This window comes from Lactuca serriola, chromosome 8, assembly GCF_051521515.1.
Source record: "Lactuca serriola cultivar US96UC23 chromosome 8, Lser_US96UC23_V15, whole genome shotgun sequence".
In the NCBI taxonomy this organism is placed as follows: Eukaryota; Viridiplantae; Streptophyta; class Magnoliopsida; order Asterales; family Asteraceae; genus Lactuca; species Lactuca serriola.
Window position 1 is genome coordinate 55,119,434 of NC_136415.1, and position 16,874 is coordinate 55,136,307.

Genomic DNA, 16,874 nt, shown 5'->3' on the forward strand with positions numbered 1-16,874 from the left:
ATAATGACCTCGTGAGTGTCCAAATGCATTAGTAACGCATGAAAACACCCAAAATTATTAATTGGAAAACTTTTAGTTTCGACCGCGTCGGTTTACGGTAACTTAATCGGGTACGACTAAAAGCCCCGTTTAACGTCAGTATCGGGTTGAATTCCACCGTGTCTCAAACTTAATCCATATTTAAAGTTCAAAGAACCTCATTTGAAACTTTTTCAACCTCTCTCTACTCTCTCTCTACAATTCCAAGCTTTTGATCCAAAATCACCCCATTCTAAGCTCCAAATCGGTAAGATAACTATCCTAGCTCATAGATTAACATCTTTAGCCTTCAAATTCGTGTTTAAATTATGAAATAGGACCATAAACATGTGTTTACGGCCCTGGAACACCCTTGGGCCGCAAACTCACCTAGATGGGGTTTTTGAGCCTCAAAACCCTTCCAAACCACATTTGGAGCTTAGATATGACTTAGGGGCTTACAATACTGGACTTGGAACACCAAAAACTCATCATTTAAGGGGTAAACATGTGTTTACAGCCCAAGATCATGCTTGGACCGTAAACCCATTTTCATAGGCCGTAAACACCTTTCAAGGTGTTAAGATGCCCCTTAAACACCTCGTAAGCCTTGGAATAAAGTCTAGAACCATCCAACAATGTGTTAGGGACCTTAAACATGTAAGAAACCACCCCCTAAGGAGTTCACGATCGTAAACCCCCCAAGGATGGGTTCCTGGGCCGTAAACTCCTATAAATGAGTCAATTGGTGCCCTAATTTCCTTCCATGGCTTGTACTTTGGACTAGAAACTCTTGTAATTGACCTAGGACCACCAAAACACATTAAGACTTGGTACATAAGAGTTTACGGCCGTAAACTCCTAGTTTACTGTAGTAAACTCCTCAAATGGTCCTTACGATGTTCACATTACCTTCCAATGCCTTAAAACCAAGCCTAACATTACCCCACAAGAGTTGTAAGACCATTAGGTACCCAAGAACACCCCCACCATGAGTTTACGGCCTTAAACGCATGGGGAGTTGGTCATTTGGGCCAAAAACTCCATTAGGAGTTTACTCTTGAAGAGCAAACTCCATATTCAAGCCATACACACCCTTAGATGCTACCCGGGTCACTCCTAACACTTGAAATAAAGTGTTTTCGTGCCTCGGAGTGTATATTCTATTCTAAATAGTAGTTCAAGGTCTAATTAGATACAATTATGTATATCTTCATATTACATAGGAACCTCGCGCGTTTTCAAGCCCCGAACCGACGTTTAGCATCCAAACCGACACATTCCTCGATTGGTGAGTTCATACCCCTACTCATTTTTCCATGTTTTTTAATTGTTTTCAGGGGGGGAATACAAGAAAAAGTACAAGGAAATCTTGTACTCAAACTTATTATTTCAGTTCAAATGTTCATATTTTGTATGCTTTTAATATCGAAAACCATATTAACCAACAATTTGACTTGCAGAGTTAGCTTTCATACTAATTGCAAATTTCTTTATAAAATGTTATAATCTATGTTTCATTTTATAATTTTACGAAAGATTAATGCTAATCATAAATTAAGGTTACTACTAATACAATACGCCTCCGGATAGTACCAGAACTTCGAAAGTAAAGCTAGGGCACGCCTTTAGATGGCACCAAGACTTCGGAGATACAACTAGTGTACGCCTTGACTGTCACCAGAGTTTCGGAAATAATTCGAAAGTACGCCTTTGGATATCGGCAGAGTTTCGAAAACATACGCCTTTGGATGTTGACAGAGCTTCAGAAATACGTCTAAAACACGCCTTTAGATGTCACCAGAACTTCGAATATACAGCTAGTGTACGTCTCTGAGTGTCTCCAAAGATTCAAAATTTCGAATAAGTATAGTAGATATTCAACATTCGTGTATAGGATAACCAGGCTTTAGAATACTTATCTAATACTATAAGTATGATAGATACTAATACATTGCATTCCGAACCAAGAAACGAACCACGACTTTTAGGAAAATAAGGGTTTTTCCTGGGATAACAAACTGTTCATAACCAAACTATAGAATAAACGAATCACCAAACTTACATATAAGAAAATATGGGATTTTCTTGGATTACGAACTGTTCCTAACTTGATTGTGTAATAAACGGATAACCAAACTTCACTTAACTGTGTAACAAGCGGATAACTAAACTTGCTTATAAGAAAATATGGGATTTTCTTGGATAACGACTTTTTCAGAAAAACCAAAGGAAAATTGTTCTTTTACGAAAATAAACCGCTTATGAACTCACCAGATTTATGCTGATTTTCAAACTGCTTGTGTTCTCAGGTCTACATTAGACAGGTACACAACGATCTTTTGGAGAAGACGGAGCGTATAGAAGACTCGTCTTAACTTTTGTTCATATGATATATATATATATATATATATATATATATATATATATATGTATGTATAACTCTTGTAACACTTTGTTTTCAGACAATGTAAATATTTCTATGTAATGTAATGGTTGTGTTTACTACGCTTACTATGTATATTGGTTGCGATACTACATGACGTCCTCCGCCCCGGAACGTTTTCGCCATTGGTTTTGGGGTGTGACAGATTGGTATCAGAGCCCTTGTTTATAGTGAACTAGTATACCAAATCTTACATGGTATAAGACTATAAACACTAAGGGGCCGAAGTGCTCTGAACTAAAAATATACTTTAAAATATAAGTATTTTCAAAAGTATACAAGTATACCTAACCGCTAGGAACCGTAACTACGAGTAGAACAAAACATAAGTAATTGGGTGTTGTGTGCTGCGGTTAAACCTGGGCAGTTATGTAGTCGTGTCTAGGGTCAATATAGTCTGATCAACTATATTCATTCGAGACACGGCCAACATGTGCTTGGAAGTGACTGTGGTGTGCAACATGCCTAAAACTTACCTAATATCCAAACAATGATTCATCGACACAACGAAACATAAAATACTATGGGAGTATTTTAGCCGCAGCCGAGTACATTGTAGAAACTCATTCCGAGTGCCGCTACTCATTCCTTCCTTAGCAATAGTTTATCTGCTTTGATAACTTTTCCTGTTTTATCGCTTACTAGATCTTTATATCTGTCATAAAGAGATATCTCTTGTTCCATATCTCTTGATTCAAATTAGAGGACTTACGATCCTCTCTTTCCTGGCTATTATAGATCAAGATGCATCCAAGGAAAAGACCCAGCTCAAAGAACAACAATCCTGCTCCGCCACCACCTCCCCCTCCATTTGATCTCGTCATGTTTCAAGCAGCTGTCAACGCTGCTGTGGCTGCTACCATATCACAAATGAACCTCTGTGGTTCAGGTGGGCAAGGAGGTGATACTCAGCCCCAAAACCAGGAAGGTAGCTAGGGACACCGGAAGGAGTGTTCCTACAAGGACTTTATGAACGCGAAACCCACGTCCTTCGATGGCACAGGAGGTGTCATTTCCCTAACTCGGTGGTTAGAGAAAATCGAATCTATCTTCAAAATTTGTGCCTGTTCAGAATCCGACAAGGTAAAATTCGCCGCTTGCACGTTCACCGATAAAGCTTTGACTTGGTGGAACGGCCGAGTCAAATCCTTAACCCTACCTGTAGCCAATGCTATGGGTTGGGAAGTCATGAAGGAGTTTCTACTTGCGGAGTACTGCCTTCGGGGCGAAATGCAGAAGCTGGAGCATGAACTCTGGAACCTGAAGATGGGTTCCGATATCGCCGCTTACACTTCGAGGTTTGACAACTTGGCGCTTCTTTGTCCGGGAATGGTTACTCCGGAAAGCAAAAAGATTGAGAGGTTCGTATGGGGGTTGACCCGGCCAACCAAGGGTAATGTATTAGCTGCAAAACCAGACACATACGACAGCGCCAAATGCCTAGCGCAAATCCTGATCGACCATAGTGATGACCTAGAGGAAGCAGCCACCACTCCTGAGCCGACAGAGAGAAGTGGTGAGAAAAGAAAGTTTTGGAAGAAGAAGAAGAGTCAGTCTTCACAGGAGTCCTCGAAGAAGCAGCAAACAGCGGCAGTCCATGCTGCTACTACCCCTACTGTTGTTTCTGTCATCGGTTCTTCAGCTCAAGCACCTACCACTGGATATGCTGGTCTTTTTCCGTGGTGCAACAGGTGCAGTTACCACCATCGTATCCCCGGTCCCTGTCGTGAAAAGTTTTGTAAAAACTGTGGCCAGGATGGTCACCTAGCGCGAAGCTGCAGAACACCAACCCAATCAACCAATCAAGCTTCCGGATAAGAAGCAGCCACGTCACCCTCGCCTCGTGTCCAAAGCTGCCGCGTCACCGAGTTGTGGCCAAATCCGAGACCGACACGTGCCTTCTCCATGTTAGCTTCTGATAGGCCCGAAGCCGAGGTCCAATAGAAGACCGATGTGCCTCGCATCGGTGGTCCTTCCGAGCCTCGCTGGCCTTCGCTGCTTCCGACGCATGTTCGCTTCTCAATCTCTCGCATCTGAGCCACGTCTCCCCTCCGTGTTCGAGCCTCGCAGCCTGTTGCGAGATTTGCCGACTAGAATTAGAAAATTAGCATTTTTCACCCCTCTCTCCATATATTGACTATTTTGACTTTTCTCAAAGCCCCGATATCATTTTTAAAGCCCGAAATACGTCCCGAAGTGCCCGAAGACCCGAAAATTTTTATCTTTTCGGTTTTGAAGCTCCAACCCTCGCAGAGCCCGGTTTCTCAATAAAACTCCTGGAAGAAGCAGCAAACAGCGGCAGTCCATGCTGCTACTACCCCTACTGTTGTTTCTGTCATCGGTTCTTCAGCTCAAGCACCTACCACTGGATATGCTGGTCTTTTTCCGTGGTGCAACAGGTGCAGTTACCACCATCGTATCCCCGGTCCCTGTCGTAAAAGTTTTGTAAAAACTGTGGCCAGGATGGTCACCTAGCGCGAAGCTGCAGAACACCAACCCAATCAACCAATCAAGCTTCCGGATAAGAAGCAGCCACGTCACCCTCGCCTCGTGTCCAAAGCTGCCGCGTCACCGAGTTGTGGCCAAATCCGAGACCGACACGTGCCTTCTCCATGTTAGCTTCTGATAGGCCCGAAGCCGAGGTCCAATAGAAGACCGATGTGCCTCGCATCGGTGGTCCTTCCGAGCCTCGCTGGCCTTCGCTGCTTCCGACGCATGTTCGCTTCTCAATCTCTCGCATCTGAGCCACGTCTCCCCTCCGTGTTCGAGCCTCGCAGCCTGTTGCGAGATTTGCCGACTAGAATTAGAAAATTAGCATTTTTCACCCCTCTCTCCATATATTGACTATTTTGACTTTTCTCAAAGCCCCGATATCATTTTTAAAGCCCGAAATACGTCCCGAAGTGCCCGAAGACCCGAAAATTTTTATCTTTTCGGTTTTGAAGCTCCAACCCTCGCAGAGCCCGGTTTCTCAATAAAACTCCTGGTTTTATCAGAAACGATCATTTTAGGGAACGAATTGCTGCCCGATTATCATCAAATCAAGTGAGTGTATAGTCACTTTCTTCTTACACATAGATATGAAGTATTTTCTATAAAATACGTGCTATGTGTAATTATATTGATTGTTTATTTGAGATGACTGTTGAATACATGTTTTATACAAGTTATAAACTGTATATGTATTTTTATCTACAAATATGTTGAGTAAAACATGGGTAGATGAAATAGTTGATGTGTGTTAAAATGATGAGAGGCCTCGATGTTGTTGTTGTTCCAGTCATCTAGCGGAGTATGGATGACGACGACGGACCCTTCTAGACAGTCTAGTGGAACGCTAGCAGGCTCGCAACATGTAGGTGTTTGTGGGCTTGATGTTCACCGGTGTACTCCATCCCCCTCATGGTTGCCTTACGGACATATATGGTTGAGGAATCCTCTTAGCAGTAAAGTCCATCCCGATGATAAAATCCTTAGACTAGGTCCCTTGTATAGGTGTTTAGGGACGTAAAGTGAGGATAACGGGAATGAGTAATCAGGGTTATTGTTGGTTTGATAAAATTAATAAATTTATTGTTGATCGATGAAATTAATAAATTTATTATTATTTGTGGGTTGAAAACCCTATATGCTCATCAGGCTCCCAAGCCTGACCCACTCAACTTTTTGTTTTACAGGTGGTGGACCCAGAGCATAATTTGGATGATGATGAGGGATTTTTGGATTATAGGCCAATAGTTGTAAATAATTGTTGTAAGGCTTATAATGTATTGTTTATGCTTTTGATCTATATCGAACATGACATCCCGAGTCTTTTTAATGAAATACATTTCTACGGAAATGCTTTGATAAATCTTTATCATATTTTTATTTTTGGAACAAATTCCGCAACACTTTTATGTAAAATATTACTCTGATTTTCAAACAAGCATAAACAAAATCGGTCTTTTCTGGCCGTGAAATTGGGGATGTCACAGTTTGTCGTTACTCAAACTTGAATCTTAAGGACAACATAAAATACTAAATGGTAATCGTTTATAGATTTATCTTGCATTTTATTTCATTAGAGTATGTGGTATTGCCTGTGATTGATTTATAAAGATTTTTTTGGGAAAGTAGCACAAAAATCATTAAGTTTACACTAAAATTCTAACTTGATATTGCGGTTTTTTTGTCTCAAATTTGACACTGTGTTTTCTAATTTGTTACAATTCTGACTACTTGACCGGTTAAACCGATTGCCTACGGACTTGACATGATGGCGTGTCATTTTTGTTGACGTAACATACTAGCATGACATGCTGATATGTCAGAATTGATTTTTTTCACACAAAACACTAGTTTTTATTTTTTTCAATTTTGACACTAAGTTTAATTTTTTTTTTTTTTTTTTTTTTTTTTTTTTTTTTTTGACACTTCATTCTTTCTTCCAAATCGAATATCATTTTTTCCATTTTGTTAAATATTGTCCGTTTTCCATTTGAAACCATATAACTTTTTTTTTCATTTGAAAACCACATTTTTGTATAAATGCAATGTTTTTTTTTCAACATTCAAATTATAATGTTATGTATAAATATGTTTTAGTTATATTATAACCAAGGTTGTAAAACTCGTTACTCGATACCTGTTCGGACGATTACCGAGTAGCGAGTACTCGGGAGTACTCGGATTCGGTAATTCATGTTGAAATATTTTTAGAGAAATTATATATGTCAAAATCATAAGTTAAAATCAAAATTTGATTGAAATATATAACGAAATTAGATACATATGAATACACAAAAACAGAAAAACGCATAATGAATACACACACACACACAAACACACACACACACACACACACACACACACACATATATATATATATATATATATATATATATATATATATATATATATATATATGTAGTAATAGTCACATGTGTGTGTTAAATAATAAATCATTAAGTATATTATATATATTAATCACTGAGTTGACCGGGTTTTACAACACCGCTTAGTTCAGTAAAGGGCAGATCGGGGAGTACTCGAGATTCTGCAACTCGCCTCGGTAAGGGGCCAAGTAGCGAGTACTCGGATGAGTAATCGGACAACTTGGCGAGTTTTACAACACTGATTATAACCGTATTTTATATTAAATACGCAACTTTAAATTAATAAGTTTGGAGATGTGGAGTGCACAATTAGATAAACAAATTTGATCATTATATATAGTTATGATTTTTTGGTTTTTGCAGATATAATTCTTCTTCATTTAATATTACAATAGTGAATTACGGTTATAATATAATTAATACATATTTATATACAACATAATGGTTTAAATGTAAAAACCTTATATTTATACAAAATGTGGTTTTTAAATGAAAAAAAAATTATATATATATATATATATATATATATATATATATATATATATATACACACACAGCAAGGAATAAATTTTTTTTCAACTTTTAGAACATATTTTTTATCAAAAAAAAAAACTAAAAATGCAGAAATTCATAACTTTTTATCATTTTTTCGATGATATCAAATTCAATTTTTTTTTCATCAAATTCACAATGTGAATATTTGAAAATTCACAATGTGAATCCGGATTCACACGGTGAATCCGAAAAATATTTTTCACATTCACAATGTTAATATATGAAGATATTTTTATATTTTTTTCCGATAAAGAATAAGCTCTAGAATTTGAAAAAAAAATTTGGTTCCTTGAAGAACCAATAATTATGGTTCTCTATTGAACTTTTTCTTTTATATATATATATATATATATATATATATATATATATATATATATATATATATATATATATATATCCACACACACAATTTCAAATGAAACAAAAAAATAGTGTCTAATTTGGAACAAAAAATGAAGTGTCACATCATCAAAACTAAACAAAATTGAAAAAATAATATTCGATTTTAAACAGAAAAACTGAATGTCAAAATTTTGAAAAAATAAAAAAAGAAAACCTAATGTCAAAATTGAAATTTTTTTTGAAAATTTAGTGTATTTTGTAACATTTTCTTTTTTTTCAATTTTGACATGTTGGCATGTCAGGTCGTTAAAACTAACATGTCATAATGTCATATCAATAGGCAACCGGTTTGACCGATTAAGTGGTCAAAATCATAGCAAATTAGATAACACAATGTCAAATTTGACATAAAAAAAAGTAATGTCAAATTAAAATTTTGAGGTAAACTTAATGATTTTTTTGTTATTTTCCTTTTTTTTTCACAATGTAATATAAGGCACTCGCATATGATCAAGTTAATCGAGAAACGAAATGCGAACAACAACCAAATCACCATCGATGTAGGGTTTGTACGAGAAAATATGCTATGTATATATTATGTGTCAGCATGATTAAATGTTGGGTTTTTGGACTTGTTTTTTTAGTTGGGTTATATATATATATATATATATATATATATATATATATATATATATATATATATATATATATATATATATATATATATATATATATATATATATATATATATATATATATATATATATATATAGGTTCAGGTTCATTTGAGACCATTCTAATTTTGTGAGACCGTGAGACCAAATCTAAAAATAATTTTAAAATGCAAAATAAATAGAAAAATCCAAAAATTCTTTTTTTAAATGTTATTTTCGGAACTTGAATTAACTAAAAAAAATATTAAAAAAAATAAAAAAAAAATCCGTTTTTTTTGAAAAATACGTGAAATATTCTAAATAGAATATTTCACTGACATATTCTAAAAAATAATTTTAAAATGCAAAATAAATGGAAAAATCTAAAAATTCTTTTTTTAAATATTATTTTCGGAACTTGAATTAACTAAAAAAAAAAATAAAAAAAAATTCTATTTTTTTTGAAAAGTACGTGAAATATTCTAAATAGAATATTACACTGTACATATTCTAAAAATAATTTTAAAATGCAAAATAAATGGAAAAATCAAAAAATTCTTTTTTTAAATATTATTTTCGGAACATGAATTAACTAAAAAAAATAAAAAAAAATAAAAAAAAATAAACAAATGCGTCTCACGGTCTCACAAAATATAAGTGGTCTCAAATGAACCTAACCATATATATATATATATATATATATATATATATATATATATATATATATATATATATATATATATATATATATATATATATATATATATATATATATATATATATATATATATATATGAATGAGTTCTATGGAAAACAAATAACTAAGGCAACATCTACTGGAACCAATAATCAAATGACACGTGTCCATTTTTTTCTTCACAAGTAATGTATTGTGGAAGTGATGTGTTGTCATGTTTTCATTGGTTCAAATATGTGTTGCCCTAATTATTTATTTTCCATATATATATATATATATATATATATATATATATATATATATATATATATATATATATATATATATATATATATATATAGAGAGAGAGAGAGAGAGAGAGAGAGAGTTTATTTACGTTTTTTTCTGTAATTCAATTTTTAGTCAGTAATAAAACCTTAACTGTTTTTTGTAGATCGTTATTAGTGTTCTAAAGAAATACGATAACATCCAAATAACTATCGATGTAGGGTGTCTACAAGTAAATATGCCAAGTATTATGCATATCTTCACCAAGGATTCTTCACAATGATTGAAGAAAAGAAAATTTGAAAGATTATTTACATGTAAATATTTACACCATGAATACACGTTTGTCATGATTATAACTTTGATACATAAATTAGTATTTGTAATGATTTATGATTGAATGTTCATGTTGTGCTTCATAATGAGTAGTCAGCTCCTCGATTTCAAGAATTTCAACTCTACGATTCATCTTTTTCCTTAATTTTATAGCAACATCTGATGGTTTAAACCTCCCGCAAATGCTAACCCTGTTTTGTTGTTTTTCTATCAAGTGTTTCTCTATTTCTTTGAAAAATAAAAGAAGAAAAATGTTAGTACATTTGTTATCTTTCTTTTTATGATAATTAATATTGTTGTTTTAAGTTTAAACCTCATGCATATTCTCTCCATGTTAAGAAACTACAATTAATATCTTCTATTTGGGTTGTCCAAAAAAGGCAATGTTTCCTTTTAGTTTGTATTTGTTTGTGTATGTTTTCTTAAAACTGTATGGTCCCAAACAAAATTAATTAAAAAAATTTAGTTGTATTTGTTTGTGTATGTTTTCTTAAAACATAACACAAAAGATGATCACTTAAACATATTTTGTTGAGGACACGACTTGATTTTCTTTAGGTTGATTTTTTTTTTTATAAATATAATACAAATAAAAGAAACGAACAACATTTTTTTTAAATTTATATATGTGATTGTTGTGTTATGATTTTGTTTAATAAAACTATGTATACACATTATTAATCATAAAAAAACTTGTAAAAATATATTTTAAAAGTTAATTTCACCAAAATAAATATTGTCATGGTTAACAAACAAATCTTTACCTTTCATGTTTAAGATGTTTCTCCTCATTTTTCTGCAACAAGAGTTGCAGTCAAGGTTGATCCTCATCACCATGCAACATACCTATGGAATTTCTCACACAACCAAAAAAATGACAATGATTTACCAACAAAATAAATAATAAAATGTTATTTAGTCACAAAAACAATTCATTGCTCAATGTCATAAATAAATAAATAAGTAAATAACAATTTGATGCTTGCCTGTCCTTCCATGACTTATTGAGATTTTTTTTTTGCTACGAGTAATATCAATGACGTGAATACAATAAAAATATATGGTAAACAAATTGTTTATATTATGTATGTTGGGGTTGTTTTTGCATAGATATGGAAATCATGATGTTTTTAAGGTTGAATACTGAATGAATGAGGATGGAAAACTTGATGAAAAGAAAGATGAGTAGGTTAAGTCACCTTTCTCAACAATTTAGGGGTTACTTTTGGACTACTTGATGTCATGTTAGGGAAAGCATATTAAGTTTCTTTGCTAAATCATTATGTGGAATAATAACTAATAAGCTTTGTCATAAGGATTGACATGGTTTAATTTTATGCAAATTCCAAGTGGGGTATTTATATTTACGTTACATGTTATTTTGAAATGGTTTAAGAGGATATATCTTTAGTTGTGCATAACATATGAATATATTGGGTTGTTAGAATTTCAAAATACCAAAGTTTCTCTTTTTTCCAAATACCTGTTTCTCAATTCATATGAATATAGTTATGTGTTTGATTAAGTTTTCAATTCAAAATATTTTAATCACTCAATAACCATTAGAATAATTGATTCATGCAAATTCTTTCAAACCAATAAACTTGATTTCTAACAACTCCAACCAATTACTCCATTGAAAGGAGCATAATCCAAACCAGAGAAAAAAAAAAAAACCAGTTTCTCAATCCTAAGCACTAGACAAAATACCATATCAATTTTCTTTGTTGTGAAAAGACTTTATTAACCCTGTTCAAAAACCACCTCAAAGAATATCCGAAAATGACAAAAAAGAAAAAAGAAAAATGGAGCTACAACATGTGCTAGAAACCGAATAATAACGCCACCTCTGCAAACCAAGTTTCTTAGCTGCAAGATCATATCATGTAATTGTTGTTGTTGTTAAGGATAAAAAGTTGGAACAACATTTTACATTGTCAAGATGTCTGGTTCTTGAACAATCTTTGCAAATGTTTTAAGGAAAGCAGCCAAATCTGCTCCATATACAATTCTGTGATCAGCAGTAACATTTACCTGAAAAAGATTATAATAATAATAATAACATCATGAATTTCTTAAAAAACGAATTTAATAAAGATTCCAAAAAACATTATTTAATATACAAAAAATAAAACTCACCATCATTTGATTTTTCACACTGAAATATCCATCTTTATCAGCAACAGCAGTAGGCTTTGAAGCTCCAACAGCCATAATAGCGCCCTGCAACAAATCAAACATTTCAAAATTTCAATATGACCTAAATAATATAAAACTTACACAGATAAAGATTTCATAAATTGACTAAAATCAAGCTTTTTTTTTTAACACATACCTGTCCAGGAGGAAGAATAGCATCAAATCGATCCACTCCAAACATGCCTAAGTTTGAAAGTGTAAAAGTCCCTGCAATCAAAATGGCATATGTCAATAAATACTATTTCATCCATAAAATCTTGAAAAGAAAGAGGATATAATTACAATGAGAAACTTATATGGTTTAGTGGTTTACCTGAGTTGTATTCATGGGGCTGAAGTTGTTTGGATCTTGCTTTCTCCACAAGCTCCTTCCATTTTTGGGATAACAGATAAAGATCCAACTACAAGAAAGCAAAAAGAATGAAGGATTTCTGTCTATGTTTGCTAGGAATAAAAAGACTTAAGATCCAATGCATACCTTGTCAGCATCTTGGAGAACAGGGGTGATTAAACCACCATTGATAGCCACAGCTACTGCAATATTGATGCTGTTGTTATAAGTAAAACTCTTTCCATCTTTGCAACTTGCATTGACCACAGGATGCTGAACAAGGGCCATGGCAGCAGCCTTTGCTAGCAAAGCAGTCATGGTAACACCCTTGGGCTTAACCTGAAGATCCATCCACCAACAAACAAGTTAAATTTAGGAATATTATAGGTCAAATGTTCAATCGAACTGTGAGAGTATATGATTAGTATGAGTATGATCAGATTTCAGTAAGAGATAGGTAAACATGAATTTGACCTTCTCATATAGAGCATCAAGAGCATCAGTGATAATCGGGTAACCAACACGGAATGTTGGCACAGACAAGCTCTCAATCATGTTCTTTGACACAGCAGCTTGCATTGTGGTAAATGGAACGATCGTAGCCCCGGGAATTTCAGCAAATGTTGGTGATGATTTAGCCGGAGCAGCAGGAGGAGGAGCAGAAGGAGCGGTGGCGGTTGCAGTGGCAGGCGAGGATTTCGCAGGTTTGATTCCGGCAGCAGCTTCAACATCCGCCGGAGTAATCCTCCCAAATGGCCCAGTCCCAATTACCTTGTTTATATCGACCTTATGCTGTTTCGCCAGCTTCTTCGCAAATGGTGTCGAAACAATCTTCCTCGATCCATCCGCCGCAACAGGAGCCGCAGCTGGTGTAGAAGGAGCAGCAACCGGAGCCGGAGGAGGCGGAGGAGGAGAAGGAGCGGAAGCAGCAGGAATCGACGGAGCAGAACTACCAGCACTAGCGGCTTTCGCCTTAGCTTCTTCAATTTCCGCTTCAGTCTCCGCTAACAAACCGATCGGAGCGCCAACTGGAGCCGACTCACCCTCAGGAACAACAATAGCGGCAAGAATTCCATCATAGAAGGTTTCAACATCCATATCAGCTTTATCAGATTCAACAACGACAACAGACTCACCTTTGGAGAGAACATCCCCTTCGGACTTGATCCATGAGACGATCTTGCCCTCAGTCATGGTGGAGCTGAGTGCAGGCATGAAGATCTCTCTGATTTTAGCACGAACGGTGTAATTCCTTGTGCGGCGAGTGAATGTAACGGCGGGTGAGGAGGTAAAGCGCCATTGGGTGTTGGCTGCGGAGATGGATGAAGAGAAAGAGAGTGATGGGGAAGCCCTGGCTTGCAGAAGTGAAGAAGACATTGTAGAGAGGGATATGGAGAGGATGGATTTGAGGGTGAAATGAGAAAATCGGGGAGAGAGATATAGGAATGGAAAGAGAATGAGGCGGAGAAGACGAGGATATGAGGAAGAGGGAACACTGTAAACATCGCCCAAACATTGGCCATGTCATCCGAGTTCGTTGGTCTACTCTACTCCCACAACTAAACACATTTCTTCTAAATTTGCTATTTGTTTCCTTCACTTAAAAAAACTATAACTATACCTTAAACATTGTTTTAAAAATCAAATATTTTACTTAGTATTGTTTTTCACTTTATAAAATTGTAACCATATGATCGGATTATGGTGGAAAGATAATGTGACTTTGGGACTTTGATATGTTATAACCGTTATTGATACGTTAGCAATAAGTCTATATGCAGTTGTTATAGCTGAAATAAAAAAAATCTCTTAATTTTAAAGGTAAAATTTAAAGACTTGGCTTTACATAAGATATTGATGTGGTTATGAACATTATTACAAGTTTGACAAACATGTGTTGTTCTTATGTGGATGTAGCAGAATTCTTTTAATCCTAATACTAATGCCAACTATAGACCAAGAGAATCCCATTAAATCAACAATCAACTCTCCGTAGACAACTCTGTAGACAGAAGAGCGACTATCATTATATGACCACCGATATACGAATAAAGAAAATCTGTAAAAAGAGCAAACAAGGGTAAAGTAAGTCATACTATGCAGTAGACATATACATGGTACTTCGGAAAGAAGTGTACGGATATGAGAACCTGCAAATGGAGAAAATACAGAGGGTATTGAATAGAGAGTAGTAAAACGATACATGGATAAGCATAAACTAACATAAGAGCATAAATCTTTTTCAACAATAAATATAAAAAAACAAAAAAAAAAACAAATACATACATAGTGGCATAGTGGTGAGACTATCCATCAACCCTAATGTTACACATCCACACCATATTTATATGAGGTCATGTATTATGTAAGAGCAAGTTTCTCCATGTCAAGCCTCATACTATCCTTCAACTTCTTTCAAGGATGTCATTTCTTTCTCTTACCATCAATCATCATTGACTATACTCTCCGTTGATTGTAGCCTCCTTATGATAGGTTAACTAGAAAAAAAAAACATTTTAACCAAAAAAAACAAATAGAAGAATTTGCATGTAGCGACATCATTATGATTTTGAGACGAATTAATGAAGTTGCGAGTTTACAATATGATGCTTGATATGAAGTTGAATGGACAAATTTTATAGATATTGTATTGGATTTTTGAAGTGGCATGAGATATCAATTTTGTAGAAAAGATTTTAGAGTTTACACTTTTAGACACTAAGAACCATATCACTATATCATAAAAAGGGTTAAAGGATTATTGTACAACCCTTTGATTTTACATTGGATCATATGATTATAGGTTCCATCTTGCTTAAATTGTCTTACTGGAATCATGATAAATTTTTTGTTTGTATAATCGTAAAAGTATCACGATCTTACAATTAAAATTCCGATCTAAATAACATTGATGTTAAAGAATATGTAATGACAAACTACGAATAATACAATTATATTTTTGGATGTTTTGTGGTTTAATTACCCAGATTTCATTTTTTTTTGATATTTTTTAGAACGGCGGGTTAGTATATTTTTGTGATAGAACTCCAGACCTCCTTGTTATTAAGTTATTGTTAAACAATTTGTTAGCCAATTAAGATATTCCCAACTTGTATTTTTTTTTCTTTAAATTAACCATTTTATTTCATATGTTAGCTTCCACCGATTTCATTCTTGAATGTTGATGTGGCATTTAATTAAGTGATATGCAATTTATGCGGCAATTTGGTTGACACATAGACAATTACTAATTCAATTGTAAAGGAATGTATGTTTCTTTCTTGAAATCGATCTAGAACAAAGAATCAAACAAATTAAATGCCTTCTTTTGCTTCCATATATAAATTTGGAGTAAATGTCCACCAATTTAATGACATTTATGTACACGGATCTAGATCTCAAGCTGGACTTCTTAGACCATTTAAAACTATGGTAGAAAATATATAAGGTGCCATAACTATCAAGTAAATTGTTGCATATTGTACATTTGAAATATAAGACTAAAAGGAGTGGGAGGCGCTAAGCCTTGCCACTGCCCTCGCTACCAGTTCGTTACTCCATCCCTTTGATTACCCTAAATGTCTTGCTAAGAAGAAGTCGCCAAGAAGCAAGCGAGATGTAACATCCAAAATTTCAAAACAATTAAAACTCTTCAAAGTCACCCATTTTATTAACATTGTTGCAAAAAGGTTTTCAATACATTATTAAACAGAGTAATTTCCCAGGTTCATATCATAAAACACCAACGCGAGGAACGGTATGATCACGCCTTTGCCTTGCCACAGTCTCTTGAGAACCTGAAACATAAAACCACAACTGTAAGCCCGAAAGCTTAGTGAGATACCCCCAGAATACCAACCACATATACGCCTTTCCAGGCCCTGACCTTCCGGTCCATGTGTCTCAGGGGACTTCCGTCCCTGCTGGGTAAACCTTCCGGTCCTACCCACGCCGACCTTCCGGTCCATCACACAACATAATCGCCTTCCGGCCCATAACATATTGCCTTCCGGCCCATAACATATCGCCTTCCGGCCCACAAGCATAAAATGCATATATAAAATAACAAACAATCATATAGCAGTTCATAGGCAACAATCGATGAACAGATCACATATCATAGCATTACTCTAACAAGATACCGGTCTAGCCG

General features: G+C 34.8%; 2 protein-coding genes across 2 annotated transcripts; both read right to left on the minus strand.

The window, feature by feature from the left end:
* Nucleotides 1-10,103: 10,103 nt before the first annotated feature.
* On the minus strand, nt 10,104-11,411 carry LOC145069475 (Copper transport protein family). Its single transcript, XM_079016403.1, has 3 exons — nt 11,178-11,411; nt 10,956-11,037; nt 10,104-10,419 (listed from the first exon to the last, which is right to left on the minus strand). Exons 1-3 carry the CDS (start codon nt 11,187-11,189, stop codon nt 10,229-10,231), a joined length of 285 nt encoding a protein of 94 aa, XP_078872529.1. The 5' UTR covers nt 11,190-11,411; the 3' UTR covers nt 10,104-10,228.
* Nucleotides 11,412-11,776: 365 nt separating this feature from the next.
* Nucleotides 11,777-14,229, minus strand: LTA2 (2-oxoacid dehydrogenases acyltransferase family protein). Its single transcript, XM_079015390.1, has 6 exons — nt 13,196-14,229; nt 12,869-13,060; nt 12,704-12,791; nt 12,527-12,597; nt 12,331-12,414; nt 11,777-12,225 (listed from the first exon to the last, which is right to left on the minus strand). Exons 1-6 carry the CDS (start codon nt 14,096-14,098, stop codon nt 12,121-12,123), a joined length of 1,443 nt encoding a protein of 480 aa, XP_078871516.1. The 5' UTR covers nt 14,099-14,229; the 3' UTR covers nt 11,777-12,120.
* Between the last annotated feature and the right edge of the window lie 2,645 nt (nt 14,230-16,874).